General features: G+C 41.0%; 1 protein-coding gene across 6 annotated transcripts; it reads right to left on the bottom strand.

Annotated features, from left to right (window-relative positions):
• Positions 1–790: 790 nt before the first annotated feature.
• On the bottom strand, positions 791–20,868 carry LOC109895507 (cytoplasmic dynein 1 light intermediate chain 2-like). 6 transcript variants are annotated; one of them, XM_020489223.2, is made up of 13 exons: positions 20,531–20,868; positions 19,732–19,805; positions 19,440–19,556; positions 19,113–19,343; positions 13,953–14,119; positions 9,360–9,453; positions 7,500–7,635; positions 6,373–6,484; positions 6,203–6,262; positions 5,614–5,658; positions 5,340–5,457; positions 4,585–4,713; positions 791–3,939 (listed from the first exon to the last, which is right to left on the bottom strand). In XM_020489223.2, the coding sequence occupies exons 1-13, from the start codon at positions 20,623–20,625 to the stop codon at positions 3,833–3,835; spliced, it is 1,485 nt and encodes a 494-aa protein (XP_020344812.1). In that variant the 5' UTR covers positions 20,626–20,868; the 3' UTR covers positions 791–3,832. The 6 variants fall into 6 exon arrangements, with proteins under 6 accessions (XP_020344812.1, XP_020344814.1, XP_020344813.1 ...); XM_020489225.2 differs by having other exon boundaries at positions 791–3,934; positions 20,531–20,863; XM_020489224.2 differs by having other exon boundaries at positions 4,585–4,707; positions 20,531–20,666.
• Between the last annotated feature and the right edge of the window lie 6,738 nt (positions 20,869–27,606).

Here is a 27,606-nt window from a genome sequence, read left to right as displayed (position 1 = left end):
AGGTGTACACTGATGACGCTTTGGCAGGTAGGCCCCATCATCTCTATGGCTAGGCCTACTGTATAGTGTTTGCAATAGTAGCCCGATTACTGTAACATATTACAGTATTCTGTTCATCCACTATGCAGTGGTCATTTGGAGTGGGCAATAGATACCACTAGGCTGCAAATCTCCAAAACAGGCCAATCAACATACATGAAACAGAACAGGCAAAACAAATATGCTCCGACTTTTTAAAAAGGAGTACCGGTAGTCATAAAATAACCATTGGCTACATTACTTACGCTGACCATCAAAGTAAGTAATGTCTACTAAAAGTGATGACAGACATTTAAAAATAAAACAAATAAAGACAGATCACTATCATCTGTTCAGCGCCAACGTTTACTTTGGGTGGGTTTGGATGTAGGGCAAGAACAAAAGAATTGCACTTAAGTGTCTACTGTCTGAAAATACACTGCACTGCCATCTCATGGTCAAGGTCCATTTGAAAACCTAAGTACTAGAGTACGAACCCTGAAAATCACTTGTTAACATGGGACAAGTTAGCAGGGTGATACTTTTATTGCACTTCCATTTACAGTCCATTCACTTGCTACTCAGTCACAACCAGTAGGTTGAGGGGTTCGATAAAATGACTAACCAATATGTACCCATTGGTGTCACTTCTAGAATTCACACTGAATACCAGTAAATTAAAACCGCGAAACAGAGCAATATTCGCCATGGATTTTACTTGCCTTCTAGACACACACATTATCATGATTTGTGACAAAGGGATACAAAAAGGTAACAAAAGTCTGGATTCTTTGTTTTATTGAAGCCGGGGCTTGACAGACACTTTTCCTTATCTTTGTCGGCACAAAAAGCGAGATACCACATGGCTGCATCACGTTAAAGCCATACAATCACACGGAATATGTCCAGGGCACAAACACAGTACTCCATGTGGTTAAAAGGTTTTTATATCCTGAATAAAAAGGACTGGAAGCAAAAGCTTTTAAATCTCCTATATGTGTATATTTTCAAGGGCTGAAGGCATAGCACTAAGATGATGTATAGAGAAAAAAAATGATATCCAATCATCAAAAACTTGCAATTTGGAAATCAAGCAGCGTGATGTACTAGCCAAACATACAAATGTCTGCTTGGCTAATACTGCAGATGTATAGTAACTATGTGGAGACAAACATCAGAGGAGTGAACTAGTTCATGAATTTCTAGGCTGTTACCACCCTAAAGATATCTGTCCTATATCATTTACGCAAAGTAATGCTTGCAAACAGCAACCATTGTTGTGCAGAAAAATACCAAGGAGATGCACTGAAATGGACAGGTGTACCAGAAATGCACATGAAAAACTAAGGAGCATTGACATGCATTTTAGTTTATTTGGATATTTTCTTAAAATCTCCAAAAATGTCTAGCTTTAAAAGTCTGGAGCAGATTTGACTGCCAGGGACATGTTCGTTATACTGCTTATCCCAAAAATATGAATGCAATATTAAGTCCATCATACTTGTAATTCATCAATACACGTTTTAAGCAGGCAGGTAGAGTATGCATTCTCTAGTTTAAACAATAACATCTGGTGGTTCACTACAACTCTCCCAATGAAAGTGATTATTTCAACGTAAGATTAATACTCCTTCCTGGCTGTCACAATATTGTGCTTGAATTTCAGCAACAGATCTTAGATGCAAATTTCTGCCCAATGAAGATAAAAAGAAAAATTGAATCAAAATCCAGCCAGTTCTTATTCTTACAACAGATTAGTTAACACAAAATCAAGTAGACTGCACACCTCTAGGTCTTGTATTTTTCCCCCCTTACAGAGTAAAAAAAAGTTAGCCTGGCAACTCAAGTATATGGACCACCTTAGAATGTACTTTGGAATGACAGGTGTTCCACGCAGGGCCAGGGGAGATGGTCACCTGGGAATCAAACCAGACTATTCTACACAAACAGAACACACTGATTGCTGCATCTTTGGTTCCAGGTTCCAATTCTATGTAGTTTCCATTGTTGTTATAGGTGGTTTTAAAAGCCAAGTAGCTGCTCTTACAGTTTATTAAACCGATGTTACAATTGCTGATCTGCAAATTAACCATAGCTAAGACTGCAGGTAGATTTGAGGGTGATCATCTAGTTATTTGTGATTAATCAAATAATCTTACGATTTTTCACAAATTATTTGATATGGTACAGTAGAGTGGATGTAACTAACAAAAACATTGGCAGAACTAGGACATTTTTTTTTTAACTACTAAGGACACAAGTAAAGGCTGATAATATTGACTAAGATCTACCCTGAGTGAAGGCAGGGTGCACAGATGGACAAATTGTGAACTGTATGTACACTGAAGGCAAAAAGTCAACATTGCAAATGGGCACTGAAGATTACACAAAAGATCTGTGGACATTGCAATTTCCTACTGGGCCACGATTTTTACACCGACATCATGTAGAAATCGGGAATGTTTAACCTAACCTGCCATACAGCTTGTATAAAAACATTTGAAACTGAAAAAGAACAGAGCTAAATTTCCTTTTTAAGGATAACCCATTTCATTAAAACCGTAGTATTTGATTTCCATATGATTTGGCCACGCAAGTGAGTGGTTTAAACCATGCAAGTGTTCATCTGGGGGACACAAATACTCTAAACTTGTGTTTGCTTCTAAAAATCTGCATCTAGATACCTCTCAATATTGCTCAAGTGAACAATGTCAGCTACATTTCTTTTGAAACCTTATGCAAAGACCACATACTTGTTATACAAAAAAAATTAACAAAATAAATTACTTGAAATGACCAAATGGACAACTTTTTGCCGTTGGTGGTACAGTGCATTTCCTCTTTAAGTAGACAAGCAGCTCCACTATGACACAAACAGTTACTGTGCCAGGCACTTGGGAGTTATAGTAGGAAAGATGCTGCCCCCAAAACACCCCTAGCCAAAAGAGTGTTCCTTGCTAACTCTACACTTGCCAATCCCAACAATGCTCATTTTATCCCAGACATTTCTTCAATCTTGTGAAAAAATTGCATTTTTGTACAAAATAAGACCGAAAGCTTGAATTGCAATTTCATTGATATTTACAGAATCCTTAGATGACTAGTTGGACCTGCCATTTTGTGGGCAGGCCACTGTTTGCTATCAGCTATCTGTATTTGTCACATTAGTGTCATGACATCAGTGGAGTTTAACATGTTATGAGATATAGCTATCGCAAACAGTGCAGAAAAAAATAGAAAATAACGATTTTTTTATATATATAAATACACCAGTATCATATCTCTAACCTTTTCTTTTTTTTTTGTACATACTACATACGCTTGCAAGTATTTCATTTATGAATATATTTAGGGTTTAATTGTTCTTATCACAACCGCTTTCCTTCCATAAGATTAGCTGAACAAGAAGCTGCAGCACTTTTCCACTCTTTAAGCTTGTGAGGGAGGGTGTATCCCCTAGCTAACGGAGGGCTCGCTGACCAGGGGATTTGGCTGCCCCTCGAGGAGTGTGCACGCATTACTGAACCGGACATCCCTTGCAAAAAAAAACCCAACAAAAAACAATTACAATTGAAGTAATAAGGATAGATACAGCCAAGTACTCAACTTCCTCCTCCTCCAAACCTCCACCTTTTGTTCTTTCCCCATCTTACCAAAATAACCAAAAATATCTGATCGCATCTCAAATTCATTTGGCAAAACTACTGTCTGCTGACTGATATACACATTGGGAATTTGGTCATATTTCGTTTTTTCTATGCTTGTGTGTGTTTGTTTTCCAGAGTATTTGCAGTGGACAATGCTGTTGTTGCATTCACGCTTCGTTCTCTGTCGGTGTGTTGTTAGCTGTAACCATGGAGTCCGGTTTGCGAGTCATTCTATCCAACTCTGCGTGGACGTCAGTCAAAACCGGCTTCTGCCCTTGGAAAATAAAAGAGAAAAGAGAAAGTAATATCCTGTAGCTTCTGTGCCTGTACAAGAAATACGACATTGACTGTTATGGCCAGGCCAGCAAGCGGAAGGAAACTGATGAGATGTGGCCCCATGCTAAATTACTTCAGTTGCATCACATGACAGGTGCACACATGCAAAACCAATCATAAGACACTAAAAAAACATTCCATGCATATTCTTTCAGTTTTATGTCATTAACCGAACGAGGCCAGTAAGACACAAGGCCACGCAAGTATGCTGGGACAATGGGTTAATTACAACTTCATACTGAATGGACAAACAAAAACGAGAGATGAGCAGTGAGTGTTGGTATGTGCTTGGTGTCATTTAGGGTGGTTTTGTGACATTTTGCAGCCAGACAATGATACATTGTTAACAACTGTTGTCCCATGCATACAGGCCTTTCACCAGTTCCTCCAGTGGCAGAGGAGTCGAGTGGAACACTTCCCCTCCTCTAGGACCTGCCAAGAACTCCCTTTTCACCCTCTCTTTCTCTCAGGTTCTAGGGGTAAACTTCCAGACAACAGCATGGTCCAAAGGCAACAACATGAGGCAGTTAAACCAGAGAGAAGCCAGTGACGCCCTGGAGGGCCAGGCCAGAGGAGACCGTACCTGTTTTCTTGACTGATCCTGGAGATCCTGCTCCCGCAGCTCCGGTGCCTGGACTCCCAGGGGACCCAGTCTTTTTACTCAAAAGGCTGTTAAAGAAGTTGGCCAGCACTCCCTCGTTTGCTGCTGCTCCTTAGACACAAACACATGAAACGAGCATCCCTTAGGATCACAACCATGAGATTTAAAAGGGGAGATCTATTTCTTCCATACAATTCAGGCACGCAACAGTTATTCCTGTATGATCACGGTCTTCATAATTTCATCATAAAAAAACATGAGCGCACACAGCATCATACTTTAACAGCAACATGATTTACATAATTCAATGCAGATGCATTCCTAGAGGATTAACTGTCCGTTTTCATATAGCGTATCCAATTCCTTTCCTCCCCACATGTCCTTGCCAACACCAACCAACTACAGGGTAGGGGTTACAGGTCTCAATTAAATTTGGCTTAATTTAAGCGGATCTATTCACACCGGTATGCACAGCTCCACCACTGAGCTTAATGGAGAAAATGTCAATATTTCTCTCCAAGCAAGGCCAGCGGAGGGAGGACTGCAGGAATCCATTGTTTATGGAATTATTTCAATAGCTCCCTCAGGGGGGCAGTGGTTACACAGCAGTCACACACTTCCAATACCCAAATGAAGTGTTGCCCAAATGACTGCCAGTTCTCATACAACAGTTTCCATGATGCTCTGTAAAAATACAAAAGAAAGGGTGGGCAGTAAGTTCCAGTGGTCCAACTTACCCTTCATGTTGGGGTCAGGTTTCTTGACCGCGGTCATTGGCGAGACGCTGGCCACGTTGGTAGGGCCTGTACGGCCAGTGGGTCGAGGCGAGCCAGAAGCGGTTCGTCCAGGAGATTCCTGAAACACAGACAGAAGACAGAGAGCAGAGTAGTTGAGGCAATTCAAATTAATCATGGCTCCTATTGATGAAATGATTGTCATCCAACACTTATTTGTCAAGAAAAAGTGGCCATGAAAAAAAGAAGAAAGTGTGGTTGATGTTATCACACTTACTGTTGATCCTCTTGTTGGTGTGGCCGGCTGCTTGGCCAGCAAAGACTTCAGAACAGACAAAAAGAAAAATGGTGTGAATTCTATTTGCACTGAAATAATTGGGCCCCATAAAATTCAGCATTTTTATCTTATATTTTACAACCCTCATAACATTCCCAGAAACATTTTCTTCCATCACAGATTATGGGCATAGTAGAAAAACATTGCATGGATGGATACTGGTAGCTTGATCTAACAGGGACTGACTGAAGCCCAGTACAAAAAGGAAGCGCTCTTCACCCTAAGGCAACCACGTGATCTCTCAGAAACAACACCCTTTCAACCAATTAGGCTAAAGCCCTTGATGTTCTCAGACTCCTGATTGGCCCGGGAGGAAGTACAGAATAGGAACCTCAGGCTTTGAAGCCTGGGAAATGCTAATAAAATTAAACTGGCTCCACTATCCACAATCATAGCTTTGAACAAAACCAATCATTTTATTCTCAGCTCACCACCATCTAGTGTGCTTCTTTAAAAGAGGAGAGAACATGGAATTGCAACAATGAAAGGTAACCCAGAACTGTGCGATCTAGAATGTAAACAACCATACCTGTTGCTTCATAAGGAACACCTGCTCGTCCTCCGCGTTGACCTCCTTATCATGAACCAGCTGGAGAGAGAAGGCATGAATGTCAAACCAAGGGAGATGCATAAGGGACATTTGTCAAATGCTAAATGTCCTAGTCATGTCTCTTATCCGTAGAAGTCTCATGATCCTACCTTTCGTACTGGAGGCTTCATGATGAAGTCTTCAAAGGGGTCTTCAGGTCTCACCGTTGTGAAATTTTCATGCAGAATTGCAATCTTCTTCTCATTGTCCCATCCAGATGGACTAGGAAAAGGAACAGTTTTGTTTGGTACTCGAGCACTGACCAAAAGGTTGTTACAATAACCATCAATGACAATACAGTACACGTTCATATAACTTCAGAACTCTCCACCAGTCATATCTGGGGGGTGGGCAGGTATCCTAGTGTTTAAGAGCGTTGGGCCAGTAACCAAAAGTTAGCTGGTTTTAATCCCAGAGCCAACTAGGTGAAAAATCGATGCACCCTTGAGCAAGGCACTTAACCCCAATTGCTCCTGTTAGTCGCTCTGGATAAGCATGTGTGCTAAATCAGTGGTTCCGAAACTGTGGGGTTGTGCGAGGGGTCGGCAGGGGGGCACGGGCAAACACACACACACACACGGGTTCCCCCCCAAAATGTTAACATTTATAAATGTTCCAAAAAATGTAAACCCAGTCCAGCTCTAAGCTTAATTTTGAAAGTTGTAATAGTAGAATGCACAAGGTGCAATTTCACAATTGGGTAGTGCATCATCAGTTCCTCTTGTCATGTTAGTCATTGCATACCTTAGAGAGCCATTTATAACTTGTCAGAAATGTCCAGTTCAACTAGCCCATGTCAGCTAACATTCTTTAAATTTAGTTTCTCTTAGCCCATAGATATTGCATTTTTTTTGTCACTCAAATACCCACAAAAAACACAGACATGGCAAAACGTATATAGAATTGCATATTTTTTTTTACGCCAAAATGTTCTTCGCACCACATAAAATGTGCAGAACTGTTGAAACGTTTGTGTCATGAACAGTAATTGTGCCCATAGAAATAGACGTGGGGTGCGTGCAGGGAGAGCATGGGATGTTCCCCAATGCAGGAAGGGGGCGTGTTAGTACATTACATTTGAATGGATTCTTGCATTCTCTGGCATTGTGTTGCCACTTTGTACATCGAACTGTTCCGTCTTTTTTGATTGAGGCAATCAAAAGGCCAAATCACAAGATTAAAAATATTTACCACAATAGGTGGGCACCTAACAGAGCATAACTGAGCATTCACTTACATCAAAATAGCATCCTTCTCCACCACTAAGGCAGGCGTGGTGAACTGGAAGTCGTATATTTTGTGCACTATGTATTTATATAGGAGGTCCATGTTCTTCTCCTCTTTGACAGAGGTGTAAATCAATGCAGCTCCATCTGTCAGGTGGGTTTAAGGAACATGCAGACATGACAGGGCACAAAATTAAATAGAAAACACTTACAGTTGAAGTAAGAAGTTTACATAAACTTGTTTTTCATGACTCCAACCAAGTGTTTCAACCACTCCACAAATTTCTTGTTAACAAACTATAGTTTTGGCAAGTCGGTTAGGACATCTACTTTGTGCATGACAAGTCATTTTTCCCAAAAAAGTTTAGACAGATTATTTCACTTATAATTCACTGTATCACAATTCCAGTGGGTCAGAAGTTCACATAAACTAAGTTGACTGTGCCTTTAAACAGCTTGGAAAACTCCAGAAAATGATGTCATGGCTTTAAAAGCTTCGGATAGGCTAATTGACATCATTTGAGTCGTGGAGGTGTACCTGTGGATGTATTTCAAGGCCTACCTTCAAACTCAGTGCCTCTTTGCTTGACATCATGGGAAAATCAGCCAAGACTTCAGAAAATAAAAATGCAGACCTATACACAAGTCTGGTTCATCCAAGGGAGCAATTTCCAAATGCCTGAAGATACCATGTTCATCTGTACAAACAATAGTACGCAAGTATAAACACCATGGGACCACGCAGCAGTCATACCGCTCAGGAAGGAGGCGCGTTCTGCCTCCTAGAGATGAACGTACTTTGGTGCGAAATGTGCAAAACAATCCCAGAACAGCAAAAGACCTTGTGAAGATGTTGGAGGAAACAGGTACAAAAGTATCTATATCCACAGTAAAACGAGTCCTATATCCACATATCCTGAAAGGCCGCCCAGCAAGGAAGGAGCCACTGCTCCAAAACCGCCATAAAACAGCCAGACTACAGTTTGCAACTGCACATGGGGATAAAGACCGTACTTTTTGGAGAAATGTCCTCTGGTCTGATGAAACAAAAAAGGAACTGTTTGGCCATAATGACCATCGTTATGTTTGGAAGAAAAAGGGGCAGGCTTGCAATCTGAAGAACACCATCCCAACCGTGAAGCACAGGGTGGCAGCATCATGTTGTGGGGGTGCTTTGCTGCAGGAGGGAATGGTGCACTTCACAAAATAGATGGCATCACGAGGAAGGAAGATTATGTGGATATATTGAAGCAACATCTCAAGACATCAGTCAGGAAGTTAAAGCTTGGTCTTCCAAATGGACAATGACCCCAAGCATACTTCCAAAGTTGTGGCAAAATGGCTTAAGGACAACAAAGTCAAGGTATTGGAGTGGCCGTCACAAAGCCCTGACCTCAATCCTATAGAAAATTTGAAAAAGCGTGTGCGAGCAAGGAGGCCTACAAACCTGACTCAGTTACACCAGATCTGTCAGGATGAATGGGCCAAAATTCACCCAACTTATTGTGGGAAGCTTGTAGAAGGCTACCCGAAACATGACACAAGTTAAACAATTTAAAGGCAATGCTACCAAATTCTAATTTAGTGTATGTAAACTTCTGACCCACTGGGAATGTGATGAAAGAAATAAAAGCGGAAATAAATCACTCAATTATTCTGACATTTCACATTCTTAAAATAAAGTGGTGATCCTAACTGACCTTAGACAGAGAATGTTTACTAGGATTAAATGTCAGGAATGGTAAAAAACTGCGTTTAAATGCATTTCGCTACGGTGTATGTCCATTTCCGACTTCAACTGTATAATTTTGCATCTATGGTGGGGCCTGTCATTCTAAGAAGGGAGAGTTGTGTTTGAGTGGAAAGGATACACTGTAAGCAGAATCGTCGGATGTGGGACTGGATGAAGTCGAAGTGCTCCTCTCGGAAGTCGTGCTCCTTCTCTAAAACACTGACTGCATCACACTGTGGAGAGAGACATCATTGTAACACTGTACATATAGCCAAAATGACATTTGAAGTGTCTCTATTCCTTTTAAACTTGTGAGTGTAACCTTTACTGTTCATTTTAGATTGTTTATTTCACTTGCTTTGGCAACGTAAACATATGTTTCCCATGCCAATAAAGCCCTTTGAATTTAACTGACAGAGAAAGAGCGAGGAAGAGAGCAAAGTAGACAGCAATTAGGCTACAACTGGAGCAAGGAAACCATACCTTCCTGAGGGACATAAAAATGACTCGCCTTAGCTCAAGCTTAGCTCACTTCGCCATGCCTCCCTTTCAGTCTCAGACCCTCCCTCACTTCCTCTCTCCTCCCCTCTGCTCCACTCCACTCGCTTGCAAGTTCCCCTCCTCACTCCCTCCGGGAAGGAGCAGTAAGACCCTGCAGGCAGGCCCCACCCGGTCTCTCTCACACACACATATACACATCCCCAGTGACCACAAGATTGTAACCTTGACAACAACAAGGCTGACTGGCTGAGCATGACTCAGGGAATGCCAGGCTAGCTACTTCCTGAAAAAAATAAAATGGCAGTAGCAAAGACAGCAGGCCTGGTTAAGTATGCAGGAGCCCTTCATTAAATATACATACCCAAGTGCCACACTCAGTGGGACTTAAAGGGATATTTTGCCATTTGAGCAGAGGTTCTTCATCTACTTCCCCAGAGTCAGATGAACTTGTGGATACCATTTTTCTATGTCTCTGTGTCCAGTATGAAGGAAGTTAGAGGTAGTTTTGAGAGCCAATGCTAACTAGCATTAGCACAATGACTGGAAGTATATGGTATATGCTAGCATGCTTAATCATTTAACCTGTGCATCTGTGTCAGCGAATAAACTGGCATTCATATTCCTTATAGCTCTGTAAACAGCAGCAATGTGGTTCACTCAATTATCAAACTGAAATGACAATTAATTTAGAAAATACAGCAAATGGCCACCCGAGTGGCGCAGCGGTCTAAGGCACTGCATCGCAGTGTTGTGGTGTCACTACAGCCTGGGGTTCGACCGGCTGTGTCACAACCTGCCGTGAACGGGAGTCCCATAGGGTGGCACACAATTGGCCCAGCGTCATCCAGGTTAGGAGAGGGTTTGGTCAGAAGGGCTTCACTTGGCTCACCACGCTTTTGCGACTCTTTGTGGCGGGCCGGGCAACTGCAGGCTGACCTCGGTCAACAGTTGAACGGTGTTTCCTCCAACACATTGGTGCGGCTGGCTTTTGGGTTAAGTAAGCGGATGTTAAGGGCGGTTTTGCGGGTCATGTTTCAGAGGACGCATGACTCGACCTTCACCTCTCCTGAGCCTGTTGGGGAGTTGCAGCGGAGCCAAGACAGTAATATCACGAAATTGGGGAGAAAACGGGGGAAAATTGCAAAAACAAAACAAATGAAAGAAAAAGAAAATACAGCAAATAGTCTGAAAATATGGAACATGTAATGACAGCAGACTAAGACATACCACACTTCAAATCCACAAAATCCATATGTATCGTGCCTGAAGAAAGGACACTTCACTAATGCTCTGAGAGTATATTCAACAAACTGCACTAAAGACCCATATGAATTCCCCAGGAGTGAAATAAGCCTTTCCTCCTAAAGGCAGAAAAGAAATAGAAAAACAGTGAGCAGTGAAAAGAATACATTCACTCATCCTCGTCATGACTAGCATGTGAAGTACTGATGACTGACAACATTGTGTTCTTTTAAAGCAGCCATTTGCCAGAAGCTCATGGACATGGAACAATGTGGTGCTTTCATGGGCTGAAGATGCTGCCTCACGGGCAACACTAAAAACCAGCAACTCAAGACGGGAGATGATCAGGCACCAACCATGAAATGGACTGCCAGAGTGGAGTGTCAATGGTGTACTAGTTAGTTGTGGGCCCATGAAGAATCTGAGGATCAGTGTTATTTAAATCTTTCAGTACAAAAACTGTCTATTAATTTAAAAACTGGTGCCTAAAAATGGCAGGCTACTTCTTTCAGGTACCTACAGTACCAGTCAAAAGTTTGGGCACAAACGTACTCAAGGGTATTTATTTTTACTATTGTCTACATTGTAAAAAAAATAGTGAACACATCTACTATTATGAACTATTAAATAACACATATGGAATCATGTAGTAACCAAAAAAAAGTGTTAAACAAATCAAAAAATTATTGAGATTGTTCAAAGTAGCCACCCTTTGCCTTGACAACGTTGCACACTCTTGGCAGGCATTCTCTCAACCAGCTTCACCTGGAATGCTTTTCCAACAGTGTTGAAGGAGTTCCCATATGCTGAGCACTTGGCTGCTTTTCCTTCACCTCTGTGATCCAACTCATCCCAAACCATCTCAATAGTGTTGAGATCAGGTGGATTGTGGAGCCCAGGTCATCTAAAGCAGCACCCCATCACTCTCCTCCTTGGTCAAATAGCCCTTACACAGCCTGGAGATGCATTTTGGGTTATTGTCCTGTTGAAAAACAAATGACAGTCCCACTAAGCGCAAACCAGATGTGATGGCGAACCAAACCAGATGCATCGCTGCAGAATGCTGTTGTAGCCATGCTGGTTAAGTGTGCCCTGTTTCTAAATAAATCACTGACAGCATCACCAGCAAAGCACCGCCACAGCATCAGAACTCGTCATCGAAGCTTTACGGTGGGAACGACACATGCGGAGAAATCTCATTTGGATTTATCAGACCAAAAGATTGCTGCAAAGAAACATTTGACCTTGAAGGCCTGATTCACGCAGTCTCCTCTGAATAGTTGATGTTGAGATGCGTCAGTTACTTGAACTCTGCGAAGCATTTATTTGGGCTGCAATCTGAGGTGAAGTTACAGTAACTCTAATGAACCTCTGCAGCAGAGGTAACTCTGGGTCTTCCTTTCCTGTGGCGGTCCTCATGGAGGTTTTTGCAACTGCACTTGGAAGAAACTTTCAACATTCTTCAAATTTTCCAGACTGACCGAACATGTCTTAACCTTTTGTAACTAGGGGGCAGTATTTTCATTTTTGGATCAAAAACATTACCGTTTTAAACAGGTTATTTTGTCACGACAAGATGCTCGACTATGCATATAATTGACAGCTTTGGATAGAAAACACTCTGACGTTTCCAAAACTGCAAATATATTGTCTGTGAGTGCAACAGAACTGATGTTACAGGCGAAACCCAGATAAAAATCCAATCATGAAGTGCCCCATATTTTGAAAGCGCTGCATGCCAATGACTCCTTATATGGCTGTGAATGAGCTTACGCTTTCTACGTATTCCCCAAGGTGTCTACAGCATTGTGACGTCTTTTAACGCATTTATGTTGAAGAATAGCCGTAACGGACCACATTAAGCAGGTGGTCACATGATGGCTCCCGCAGAAAATCTTGCGTAAAGTACAGAAGTAGCCATTTTTCCAATCGCTTCTTATGAGAAACCAATTGTCCCGGTGGATATTTTATCAAATAGATATGTGAAAAACACCTTGAGGATTGATTCTAAACAGCATTTGCCATGTTTCTGTCGATATTATGGAGCTAATTTGGAGAAAAAAATTGCCGTTGTAGTGACCGCATTTTCCGGTCGATTTCTCAGCCAAACGTGAAGAACAAACGGAGCTATTTCGCCTACAAAAATAATATTTTTGGAAAAAAGGAACATTTGCTATCTAACTGGGAGTCTCGTGAGTGAAAACATCCTAAGTTCTTCAAAGGTAAATGATTTAATTTGATTGCTTTTCTTATTTTTGTGAAAATGTTGCCTGCTGCCAGCAGGGCATAATGGTATGTAGGCTATGACAAACTTACACAAATGCTTAGCATTAGCTGTAAAGCATATTTTGAAAATCTGAGATGACAGTGTGATTAACAAAAGACTAAGCTGTGTCTCAATATATTTCATTTGTGATTTTCATGAATAGGAACATTTATGTCAGCTGCGCTATGCTAATTAGTTTGAGGCGATGATTTACGCTCCCGGATCCAGGAAGGGTAGTATCAAGAAGGTTAAAGTAATGGACTGTCATTTCTCTTTGATTATTTGAGCTGTTCTTGCCATAATATGGACTTGGACTTTTACCAAACAGGGCTATCTTCTCTATACCACCCCTACCTTGTCACAACACAACTGATTGGCTCAACTGCATTAAGGGAAGAAATTTCACAGATTAAGTTATAACAAGGCACACCTGTTAATTGAAATGCATTCCAGGTGACTACCTCATGAAGCTGGTTGAGAGAATGCCAAGAGTGTGCAAAGCTGTCATCAAAGCAAATGGTAGCTATTTGAAGAATCTCAAATATAATTAGATTTGTTAAACACTTTTTTGGTTACTACATGGATTCCACTATTGATGTCTTCACTATTATTCTACAATGTAAAAAATATATATAGTACAAATAAAGAAAAACGCTTGAATGCGTAGGCGTGTCCAAACTTTTAACTGATACTGTATATTTCAACCAGACAGCCTCAACTTACCTTTGTGCAAACTATTAGCACTGGAATGCCCAGGTTGTGTGTGAGTACGTTTTCCCCGAGCGGTAGCACCACGCCCTCGTCATCCCCCCCTGCTGGGGGAGCCCGTCTCTGGGGAGAGGCTGGATCGGCTCCCTCCGGCTCTGTGTACTCCTGGAAAGCCTTCACCACTGTGGGGCAAACAGGGGACGGCCGCATTGGTTAGGCCAGTCGCAATGCACCTTTTTCATTTGGAGGATCAATAATCGTTACAAGATTTAATAACACAGGTTGTATAGAGTAGAGGTCGACCGATTAATTGGAATGGCCAATTAATTAGGGCCGATTTCAAGTTCATATAACAATCAGAAATCAGTATTTTTGGACACCGATTTTGGTCTCTTTTTTTTTAAACACCTTTATTTAACTAGGCAAGTCAGTTAAGAACACATTCTTATTTTCAATGACGGCCTAGGAACAGTGGGTTTACTGCCTTGTTCAGGGGCAGAACGACAGGTTTTTACCTTGTCAGCTCGGGGATTCAATCTTGCAACCTTACAGTTAACTAGTCCAGCGCTCTAACCACCTGCCTCATTGCACGCCACAAGGAGCCTGCCTGTTACGCGAATGCAGTAAGCCAAGGTAAGTTGCTAGCTAGCATTAAACTTTACTTGTAAAAAAACAATCAATCATAATCAATAGTTATTACTACACATGGTTGATGATATTACTAGTTTATCTAGCGTGTCCTGCGTTGCATATAATCAATGCGGTGCGTATTTGCAAAAAGGACTGTTGTGCAAGGTTGTGCAATGTAACAGGAATATTTAGACTTATGCATGCCACCCGTTAGATAAAATACGGAACGGTTCCGTATTTCACTGAAAGAATAAACGTCTTGTTTTCGAGATGGTAGTTTCCGGATTTGACCATATTAATGACCCAAGGCTCGTATTTCTGTGTGTTATTATGTTACAATTAAGCCTATGATTTGATAGAGCAGTCTGCATTCATTCAAACAGCATTTTTGTGCGTTTTGCCAACAGCTCTTCGCAATGCTTCAAGCCTATCAACTCCCGAGATTAGGCTGGTGTAACCGATGTGAAATGGCTCGCTAGTTCGCAGGGTGAGCGCTAATAGCGTTTCAAACGTCACTTGCTCTAAGACTTGGAGTAGTTGTTCCCCTTGATCTGCAAGGGTAACACTGCTTCGAGGGTGGCTGTTGTCGTTCTTGGTTCGAGCTCAGGTAGGAGCGAGGAAAGGGACGGAAGCTATACTGTTACACTGGCAATACTATAGTGCCTATAAGAACATCCAATAGTCAAAGGTATATGAAATACAAATGGTATAGAGAGAAATAGTCCTACAATTCCTATAATAACTACAACGTCTTACCTGGGAGTATTGAAGACTCATGTTTAAAGGAACCACCAGCTTTCATATGTTCTCATATTCTGAGCAAGGAACTTAAACGATAGCTTTTTTACATGGCAGATATTGCACTTTTACTTTCTTCTCCAACACTTTGTTTTTGCATTATTTAAACATGTTTCATTATTTATTTGGGGCTAAATTGATTTTATTATATTAAGTTAAAATAAGTGTTCTCAGTATTGTTGCAATTGTCATTATTACAAATAAATAAATCTATTATTATTAAATATATATATATTTTTTTTAAATCGCCCGATTAATCGGTATCGGCTTTTTTTGGTCCTCCAATAATCGGTATCGGCGTTGAAAAATCATAACCGGTCGACCTCTAGTATAGAGAGCCTATATTTTCTTCTGATTGAAAAAAAGCAAAATGGGTACTCCGCCCTGAGTTATTTTTTATTTTTTTAATTCCCCAATTTCGTGGTATCCAACTGTTTTAGTAGCTACTATCTTGTCTCATCGCTACAACTCCCGTACGGGCTCGGGAGAGACGAAGGTTGAAAGTCATGCGTCCTCCGATAAACAAGCCGCACTGCTTCTTAACACAGCGTGTATCCAACCCGGAAGCCTGCCACACCAACGTGTCGGAGGAAACACCGTGCACCTGGCAACCTTGGTTAGCGTACACTGCGCCCGACCCGCCACAGGAGTCGCTGGTGCGCGATGAGACAAGGATATCCCTACCGGCCAAGCCCCCCCTAACCCGGACGACGCTAGGCCAATTGTGCGTCGCCCCAAGGACCTCCCGGTCGCGGCCAGTTGCGACAGAGCCCGGGCGCGAACCCAGGGTCTCTGGTGGCACAGCTGGCGCTGCAGTACAGCGCCCTTAACCACTGCGCCACCCAGGAGGGGACCTGAGTTTTTAAAGACCAAGTGACCTGACATGGAGTAAATGCAGTCCCTGTTCCCCCGGAGAATAACTCCCAATGTGTTTTACACACATAACTAACCGTCTGCCTTAGTCAAGCAGACAACAGCCCATCCGTCATCTAGCTATTCATGCCACTATGTGCTGTTAACTCCAACTAAACAGAATATCAATGACAATTAGCTTCTCCTGGACTTTCTACACGACTCAACCCTAGAGACTGTAGTTGGTAGATATGTAAACAAGCGCAAAAGCTTTCAGAACGACTCGCTAAGCTTTTAGTACGACTTGCTAATATATTTACACTCCAAAGAGCTTAACTAACATGATGGATCCATATATTGCTACAGCAAAATAAAACAAAGGCTAGGTCTATTTCGGTATAAAGGAGAAGCATAACTCCCAATAGGGCACTGCTGCAGGCATCTGTGCTGGCAGTCTGTCCCCTGTATGCATCCCAGAACAGCAGCTGTGAGCAGTGGTCTGGGAAGGCACTTCCCCTTCCTCAGGAACCCTGGGAATGTGGTTACGGCTAACCCAGAGAGCCAATGTTGCTACAGCACTTCCCTCCCACCAGGAACAGAACAACCCTTAGGGTGCTGGGCTGCCTGGCCTGGGCCCTGTGATGTAAACTCCAGCTGATTGGGAACAGGGATGGGATCAGACTCCCTGTTCAGGCTCTGATCTGTGCCAGCTAAAGCTACAGGGGGCCAGCAGAGCCTAGACGCAACAGTCTCAACTAACAAAGACAAACCAAAAGATGCAAATGTGCAATTGCCCTAGTGTAACACTACGACATTTACTCTCTTGGACAAAAAATTGTCTCCAAAGAACTCAAATAACTGGGTGTACAAACAAATTGCCTGGCTCACATTGTGTTATTCAAGGAAAACATTCTTAGGCAAGCACTTCTCAGCCATTGAGCTTTGTTTTTTTCTCCTTGGATATTTTGGTAGACTGCCTTGGTGGGAGTGACATACATAGCTTAGGCCTACATTTCTTACATAACCCGGCTGAGCAGCAAAACATCTTTAGTAAGGTAATAACAGTAAAGTGCCTGTCAGAAAGGTGCAGTGGTCACACTACTAGCCTTCATCTGTACAGTTATAAATCCAGATTTCTCATCATTCAGACACCACATTAAATCAGAAGGACAGACAGAGACAAGAGTGCGAATCGTCCATCGTTCGACTATGCCCACTTAACCATTCCAGTACAAACATGGGTGGGGCCAAATAGCTTTACAGTATAAGTATTAGCCTAGATATGATAATGACCAATTTGAAGCGTAATTTCAATTTTTTTTCCCTACGGGACCCTACAGCTTCGTGGCGTTATAATGCAGAGACATATTCCTGAATCCTGATAATGACAGTTGTTAATAGAAAAACTGTTGAGCTGTGTTATTTCAGTGCATGATACAGCAAGGAATGGTTCTGCTACAGAGCACCACCAAGCTGCTCCAGTTTCAACTGAGCCAGAACGTCCTGCCCACTCTATATCCCTTCCATGCTTAGACTCAATCTGGTGTCAGAAGAAACCATGACGCAACACTACTGTAAGGGCGCCTGGACACCCCTCCTCCCTTTTAGATATGTCGCACTAGTCTGACATGTGCAGTGATGACATCATTACCGACATCCTGAAAGGTGAACACTGTCTGGATGATATGCTACTCCGCTAGATTGGAAAGCTGTAAATGTTTGTGGGTGGGAGTGTATTCAACAAAAGAGTTTAGCAGGGCGCATATGCCAGCCTGGCTACCTGTGTTGGATATCAGCAAACACCACTTGCCAAAATCAGGCCTCCACTATTGAACAAAGTAAAACTTATTTACTAGTACAACACAATCCACAATGAAAAACAAGGCTTGACAACTATGCAAAGGCTTTCCTCCCTATATTGAGAAAGAAAATGCAAACCATGTCTTCATCTATCAAAATTTAGCCTACAGTATAGATTCAGTAAATCACTGATTATTGGTCCAGTAGAAGCGTTCAGATTACGCAAAATATTCAATATTTGTGTAGAATGCAGTAATGTGCTACGTTACCTCAAAGCTTTTTTGCCTACAGAAACATCATCCTTCTGCCACTTCCCCTTTCACACATTTTAGTTTGTAAACAGTTAGGCCTAGTCGTTTTCCAATCATAAACCTGACACTTAAGCCCAGAGTAGTCATAGGCCTACAGTTGAATGATGACAAAAACAATAGTGAACCTATCCACTGGGATTTGAGCACATTAAACATGGCATTGGTTTAATTTTGGATTGCAAAAATCAAACCAATCTCTAAAGCATCTCCAAGTAGAGTAACCTTCAGACAGCCTGCTCAAGAGAACCTCGGATAACCCCCGGCTCTTGTAAGAGCATGCAACTTCAGAGCACAAAAGAGCACTTCATGATAATTTTAGAAATTATCAGGAGGGAGCATTCAGTACATAAGACAGTGATCAACAGACTAGGCTTTTGGTCATCATGACTGAACACAGCTGATAATCATGGGCCTTTCTGATGACCTACAAACTACCATGACCATGAGTAATTTTATACTTCAGTGTCTGCTTTCTACTGCCATTCCCTTTAGTTTAAATGAAAAACCAGCCAGCATCCAAACTGTAGCCTAAATGTGTTATGTAAGCATACATCTCATTGGCTCTGTCTGGGGATGTTCACTATACTCCAGACACTTGCCAAACAAAACCCATATCAGTTCCACAAGCATCTCGCAACATAAAGGGAAGCAATTATCACCACCTCTACTGTCTGATTGCCAAACAAACACAGCTAAATGTTGGGACTGGCCTTCACTTGGACAATGGTCCTCACAGACACTGTCGCAGCAGCCAAGGTGAAGTAGATGATTCAGCACTACTTACTCCTCTGCTCCATCTCTCTCATCTCCTCCGGTGGGATCTTGAGCTTGTCCACATGATCACGCAGCACGCTGGCCCACTTCTGGAGCGACTCCATGATGGTCCAGGGTCTTGACATGTCTGCCACAAACACTGCCAAGCTGTCGTTCAGCGACTCTGCTGTCACTGCAAACTTTAGCAGGCCTTTGTGATACAAGTCCCCATCCAGGATCCACACGTTACAGCGTGTAAGGTCTGCCAATATTCAGAGATTTACAGTCACACAAAAAATAACATGTAGCCTAACCCATGTACAGTTGTATTCTTTTGCCACTGGAACAGGGAACTTACCATCTATGTCCTCATCGTGGACGTTCAGATACAGATACTCCAGGCCTCTTCCTTTCTTATTGTGCTCTGCTCCTTGGAGTTTTGCCATAATCGTTGTCTTTCCTGACCCATCCTCACCTGAAACATTTCCGCACAAACGGGTTATTGTCATGTTATTGTTATGATTTGGTTTATTTGACTGAAGACAACATTTATTATCTGTATAATGTTAAATGCAACCTCTCCTGAAAATAAGCTACTTCTCCCTTTTGATGTGATTACAAGTTACTGAAGGCTATGGATGTACACTTACCAAACACCAATATGTTCTTCCCGGATGGCAATTTAGAACTTGAACGTGTTGAAACCTCACTGAGAATTGAAGTCCTGAAGGGAATAACAATGCATTTAGTTTGCTTGCTATCACATTATACAATTAAGTAGCCTAGGCTTAACACATAGCCTACTGGTAGGTGTCTGTCTGCATGCCTGTCTTGCCACCAAGACCGTTACCTAAGTTAGCTATCACTTGTTACGCTAATTAGCCTACCTTGTCGAATGAGCTTTTGAGTGTCAGCTGTCACTGATCATACATAGCTAGCTAGATCGTTTCTTAATTTTGAATATTTTATAAAATAAGTTTGACTGGCTTGGCAATATTATAGCATAGCTAGTTATGTAGTTGTAACTATCAAGGAACAAAAATGATTGTGGCTACGGGGCTAGCTGGAAAGCAAGCTAGTTAACGTCACATTATTTGGTCCTGCACAATCAGACGACAATAACTTGGCTAGTTAACGCGCTGTTATTAGTATTGATTTGGAGTGGATATTGGTTAGCTTGCCTAGTTAGCGATAAGGTTAGTTGGTTCGTTTGTTATTGAAACTGGTTAGTTATGTAGCCACACTAACTAAAAGCAAAATGTTGTAGCTGAACGAACGTTTGCTATCGTAACTACAGTACGCGTTAGCAATAACGTTAACTGTTTTGAAGGCATCCGGGACCGTTTTGATGAGAGCACCCGGCAGTGACAAAGCACATTAAACAAGTTAGTAAAAAGCTTTTCCGTTACAGAAAATAGCACATTGTAAATCACGAGTACTTGAACTTGCCATAGGTTTTGTCCTTCCTCGTCTTCGTTGCTATTTTCCATAGTGTCGCCTGCCCCGGCTGCGCCCAGGAACTTCTTCTCCAGAACGGGAGCCATCTTCTTTCTACAGCCACAAAGAGAGAGGCGCGACTTGGGCGCCCTAGGACCTTGTTAAAACTGTGTGCACCCGATTTACACCGCAACAAATCCCGGAATACGGCTCATCATTGATGGTTCAAAATCTATAGCTAAACAACAGAGACGTATGATACCTACCACATCTTGCTATCAGATACAGACAAAGGGTCAATGCTGATGATAACTTATGGTGATGATACTCAATGCCTCACTATTTTCTGTGGCCCAATCAAAATATCTGACGTGGGCTAGTGTACAATATTTTGCGCATACTAAACCCAGTACACCGACACAACTCAGTAGCCTCCTTCCAAAAACTACATCTGATTATATCATAATGATTTACTCAATGATTTACTGTAATCATGAAAGGGGGACAAAATAAGACGAAGAAAAACAACACTTTACTGTGAACGTGTTGTGTACGCTAATTGTGATCAGGCATAATAACAGAGCGCTCAGTACGCGTTGGCTTGCATGATGTCATCCTGCAAGGCTGACTGACTTATTTTTTATATTGGGCATTGTACACTTAACAGCTGGTCCAGGATCAGTTGTGCAGCTAGGCCATAATACATTTGGGTACGTTTGGGGTGTAAAGAGGTGACTGCACATCATTTGCAAAACCAAAGAAAATTAACTGGAGCAGCAGAGCAGACGAGTAGACCGTATAGCTGACAAGTAAAGTGATGCCACCTAGTGGAATCATAAGACGGCAACAAGATTTATATTTAGAGTGTATTAGTCACATGCAGCTGGTTGCAGATGTAAATGCAGGGTCCAGTGAAAATCTTCAACTCCGAGCTCCGACAGGAGGGGTAGATGATTGGCAGGTGGCTGATTGGGTGGCTATTCAGCAGCCTATCCGTCTGGGGATAGAAGCTATTGGCCAGTCTATAAACGAAAGGATAGGAACATCATGGAAAATGTAAACTGTCATAAGAAAAGACACGCTATTACAGTATTCACTGGTCTACTTTATATATATATATATATTGACAGACAAGACAGGGAGTTTATATTAAAAGCCACCAAGCATCGAGCTAAAGGCTAAAGTTAGCAAACAGGTGTGTGTCTAGACGATCCGATCCGTGTACGGTTCTGTTCATTCAATCAATATCCGAATTTAAACTAAGATGTGTAATCATTTCGACTACTTGGAATCATTTTATTTAGGTCTTCCGCAAGATGTAATTAATAAACAGAGACCGTGTGTGCGTAGAGAGGAGGGGATGCAAGAGGATTGACACGATTACATTTAAGCAGACGCTCTTACGCATAGCGATTTACAGTAGTGAGTGCATACATTTCATACGTATGCTAACTGTTTTCACAGTAAAAGCTGTGAAGTGTTAACGATTGAGGAAATCATATGATTTTAACAATTGCATTGTTAATGGGTTCCTGATATTTTTTTTACATATATATTTTTTTACATATTTTCCACGAAATGTAAAGGGTTTCAATGTCCTTAGTCAGTGCCTCTCAGTTGCACATTACATTGTTAATGTAAACGCCAACACACACAATCGTTAGATAATAATCAGCCTTTACAAGACAAACCATGTAAACAACATAATGACCGAAACTTGCTTTACACTAGTTCAAACCAGAATGACGCCAATCAATAATTAAATCTGGGCCCCAAAAGAAATAGGAGCAATCCCGTAAACCTGAATCAAACACTGTGTGAAAAAGGGCACCCAGACTTGAATAGAGCTGTGCTGGTAATTCATTTTGAGATTACCGAGGGACTCAGAGTCCCACCTGCTCCACTATAGTCCTTTGAGACAGGAAGGCAGGGCAGACAGTTGAACTGAGGCATCTACATTATTGCTGTAGGGAATTCCCTTAGGACTCCCTATATGGCTTTGGGTTTCCCCATCTATAGATCCAGGGATATTGGCTGAAGTGCATACCAGAACTGTGAGTCATGTGATACTTGGCCTTTCTACTCTTACTCCCATTCTTGGTGTGGTGAGGCCTACTCCTGCTGCCAGGAACATCTAATAAAACAGGTTTTGTATTTGTCAAAGGCTTGAGGGAAACAAGCCTTCTGCTCAATGATACTGATTTTGCTACACTGCAATACAATATATTTCATTTATTGAACTTGTCATTCCAGCAAGCTAAGTGTACTTATATTTTTTTCCAGAGCACACACAATTAGGCTACCTTCTCTGCAATTCCTGAGAGGGCGTGTGCACCCCTCATACATCCTGCATCAGTCTCTGATACAAGGCGTAGCATTCCAACAAAAAAAACTCAGATTGGAAAGTGTGTCCTTTAAACTAATAAATGCTTAATACCAAACAGCAAGCTATGAGTTCACATTAACATACATATTGCTTATTGTCCATAAAAGCTACTCTCATATCAAACAGTTGATGTAATTCCATAGTAGAGACAGAAGATGACACTGTTCTCCTAGTAAAATTCCCTTCCAGAACTTGGTTCTGCAAAACCCTTATGATTGATAGCTTATGATGTGTTTGAAGAGCCGAGTAAGTGGAACTCAGCACACAAACCATAAAATGTTCTACTTGAAGTGTATGGGAAGTCGATAACCTTATCCTCAGCTAAAGTCAATCGAAACAAATTAACAGTCGACTGACTGATAGTGGTGAAATGAAAACGTGATAGACGGGTATAAATGAAACATTTCCTCATGAGTCATGCCTCATAACACTCTGCCTGCATGGGAAAGAACTTTGGTATTGTAAGGTTGCCAAATAGGTTGCTTATTCCCCAAGGCACATTAACAGCATCTGATGAGCTTGTGACAGTTGAGTTTACTGACTACATAATTGAATGGAAATTCATGTTTTCATGTCTTGGAAAAGTTAATTCCCTATTAAGTGCCAATCAAATCCAATTTTATTTGCACATGCTTATGTACAAGCCCTTAACCAACAATGCAGTTTAAAAATCTCTCTCTCTCTCTCTCTCTCTCTCTCTCTCTCTCTCTCTCTCTCTCTCTCTCTCTCTCTCTCTCTCTCTCTCTCTCTCTCTCTCTCTCTCTCTCTCTCTCTCTCTCTCTCTCTCTCTCTCTCTCTCTCTCTCTATATATATATATATATATAACAAATAATTAAGGAGCAACAATAAAATAACAGTAGCGAGGCGATATACATGGGGTTCCGTACAGAGTCCATGTGCAGGGGCACTGGTTAGTCGAGGTAATATGTACATGTAGGTAGAGGTAAAGTGATTATGCAGGGATAATAAACAAAGTGTAGCAGCAGCGTAAAAATGGAGGGTGGGGTGGGGATAATGCAAAAAGTCTGGATTTGATTAGCTGTTCTTATGGCTTGGGGGTAGAAGCTGTTAAGAATACTTTTTGACCTAGACTTGGCGCTCCGATACCGCATGCCAAGCGGTAGGCAGAGAGAACAGTTTATGACTAGGGTGTCTGGGCCTTCCTCTGACACCGCCTAGTATATAGGTCCTGGGATGGCAAGAAGCTTGGCAATCATACAGATGTAAGATCTTAATTTGATCACTCTGTAAATTCACCCTTGGACATTTAAAACTTCTAGTGTATTTGAGGTTTTAAAAGGCTTCTAAAGTTTGTTATTTCCACTTACAAATTTCAGACTTGATTTTCCCTTATGAAAAATGTATCAACCGCTACAAAAATGTCCTTTAATTATAGTCCACATAATAATTCACATTTCCTGTTGCTGCAGGATTTTTTTTCCTGCTGTAGGAGACTGACTCAAATTTAGATCCTCCATCTATCTGTATGCAGTAATAAAATATTTAACCCTGCTACCATACCTCTCCCTATTCATTACCATGTTAATTTGGTGACTGCACTTCTTTAATACTTGTTTGATTGCATTCCACACCATAGAGATGAGAGGACAGATCCTCCTCCTCATTGATGTAATGTGATCTAATCTCTGATTGCTGATGGCTCCTGTCCAATGAGAGTGATCAAATTAAAGACTGGTTCAGTCCACTCTTAGGTGAGACAGAAAAACAAGTCTCACTCTCTTTTCTTTTGTAAGGTGGGATCCAGAAAGTCCTTAATGTGTTATTAAACCACACATGTAAGATCTGGCTTGTAATATCTGGTTCAGTAGTGGTTGGTCAAAGACTGTAGTCTAGCCTAGTAGGCTATTACAAGTGCCTGAAGTTAAAGTGCCTGAAGTTAATCTTTCCCTTGTGGTTGCTAAACAATTTCCACATAAAATTGCAGCTGAAAGAACAAACACATTCTATTCCTCCTTTCCTATTCCTTTTTTCTTTGATTTACACTTGCCAAGACCATTCCCCTCAGTCCATCAAAACAAAATCCACTCTTGGGCAATAAGACAAACTCTTCATGTTTCCTGTCTTGAGAACAAAATGGAATAATCTGCCTTTTTCTGTTTCAAAATGTCCTTATTAATATTTTTCTGTTCCCTGTCTTTCAACGATGCAGATGATAACAAGACAAGACCTACTGTACATGAAAAATTGCATCATCTCTCGGGTGAACTGTACGCACAAAAAAGAGCAAGTTGTAGAATTTCATTAAACCTCACATATAATATTGGGCTCATTAACACATAGACGGCAAATAGAACAAAGATGCCATATGTCAGGAAACTTAAAATGGAAAAGTAATATTGAGAGTGACCTTTGGGCCCTCTGTCACCTTTACGAACAATAACTAACATGAAAAACAGTATGTTGAACCTACGGGAATCAGACACCATGTTCCTGAGGGTTTATGGCACACAGGGTCGTAGCTACCTAAGTGGAAAACTGATTGGATTTGCAAAAGTAATCAATGTAAAAGGGAATTTTGTATTTTTTTCACACACAACTTTTAACCTAAATCCAATGGTATGGTGAAATTTGTTGTTGATTTCACATTGAATTCACATTAGTTGACAACTCAAACAAATTGCAAGTTGCAAGTTCAAATCCCCGAGCTGACAAGGTACAAAATCTGTCGTTCTGCCCTTGAACAGGCAGTTAACCCACTGTTCCTAGGCCGTCATTGAAAATAAGAATTTGTTCTTAACTGACTTGCCTAGTTAACTAAAGGTAAAAAAAAAAAAAATAAATAAAAAAATTTAAATCAAAACTAGACGTTGAACTGACGTCTGTGCCCAGTGAGCAGGGTCTGTTTTAGTGAGGTCCAGAAAGGTTTAAGCTCATTTACTGCATTGCTAAACCAATTCAAAACTCTAAAATGCTATTTGGGGAACAGCAAAAACAACAACAAAAACACACAAAAAATTCAAGGATTCAAGGTGTGGGCGCACCGTACCACCATCAGGACAAATTGGACACATTTCCCCAGGATGAGCTACATCTGTACTCCTTACCATGCATGGCAAATATCAGAACTAAAAATCAGATCATTCTAAATACTTTTGATGTACAGTACCGAACTCTTACTGTGATTAAAAACGATCATTTAATACATACTGAAAGATCTGTTAGCAGAAAAAGTATTTAATTAACAAAAGGTAAATAAGTTTGCTTTACAGAACCATTTCTTGTGCAGTTTTAAAGCAAATTTCCTGCAATTCTACATATTTTGCCATGATTTATGCCAGGTTAATGTGATATCTGAGTGAGAGTGACTGACAAAATCAAATCGGGGCCCCCTGGACGTCACTGGGCACGTGCCCTGCCTGCCTGGTCAGTAATTCGGCCATGATTACTACAAGTTTTGATAGCGAACTAGACAAATTTTCTTAGGTCTCTCTTTATTTGGCTGGGTAGGCCATCATTGTAAATAAGAATTTGTTCTTAACTGACTTGCCTAGTTAAATAAAAGGTTAAATAAAATATATATATAAAAATAATAATCTAACATGTTTTAACTGACATGGGCTAATTGAGTGACTGTCAGTGAGTGACATAAAATAAGAAGAAAGTTGCTACAACCAATTCTAGAAATTTTACCTTGTTAAATTTAACCTTAACCTCTATTCTAACCTCTATTCTAACTCTCAACAGTAAGTTCAGACCGACAATTGTTATATTTTTTTTAATAACCGAGGTCCGGACCTCGGTGTCCTCATATGCAGGGTTGGTTACTTTCTAAATGTAAATCTTTTACATTTACCTGTCCAAAATTGTAATCAGTAATGTAACTTTTGGATTACCCAAACTCAGTAACGTAATATGATTACATTCAGTTACTTTTAGATTACTTAAGAGAGACGATTGAACGACATCTATTGCAGGATAAATAAATGTTAAAGTTTACATAGCTGGCCATATAGGGATGTTGAATTTTACTTTACTCTTCTAACACATCGCTTTCTACTACATATAATAATACGATTAAATTATATATTTACGTTAATATATCTAATTTATAAATCCAAAAATGCAATTACAGATTGCAATTACAAATTGCCCCTTCAAGTCTATCAAAAGTGTGCAAGTTTGAGCATGTGTCCATTAGGCCTATGGATTTGTTTTTTTATCAGCATGAATTAGATTGAGCAATAGAAGCCCCACTTTTATTCCATAGTCTGGGATCTGCACTCTGCAGATGTGATATCAGGATTGCCGTAGACTACACCACTGCTGTCATCCTTACCTCCAAGCATTTATTCAAGTTGGATAATCTTTGGATGCCGACAGCAGTCGCATCATTGGACGACATAACTTGGACTGTAGCCTACAAAAGCCTATTCCTGCTCTTTTACTGTGAACCATCAAACAGATTTGGTGTGTCATCATATTGGTCTCTGACTTGTGGTCAGATTCGCTCAGGTGGAACCACGTTAAATTTGCGCCTTTTTTCAATGCTGATTTGAATGTTATTGAGAAAACAGAGAAGTGTACATGTTTTAGCCCTGCAAACATCCTTTCGGAATTTAAAAGTAATCCTCGAAGAAAGTAAGTATCTGTAATCTGATTACAATGTTTTTGCTGGTAGGGTAAAAAGGGATGTTCACATGCCTGTCTGACAGAACCTTTGGGAGGAATGAAGGTTAGGGG

This window comes from Oncorhynchus kisutch, linkage group LG8, assembly GCF_002021735.2.
Source record: "Oncorhynchus kisutch isolate 150728-3 linkage group LG8, Okis_V2, whole genome shotgun sequence".
Lineage (NCBI taxonomy): Eukaryota > Metazoa > Chordata > Actinopteri > Salmoniformes > Salmonidae > Oncorhynchus > Oncorhynchus kisutch.
Note: the sequence above shows the minus strand (reverse complement) of the source record. Positions and strands in the feature narration are given on the sequence as shown.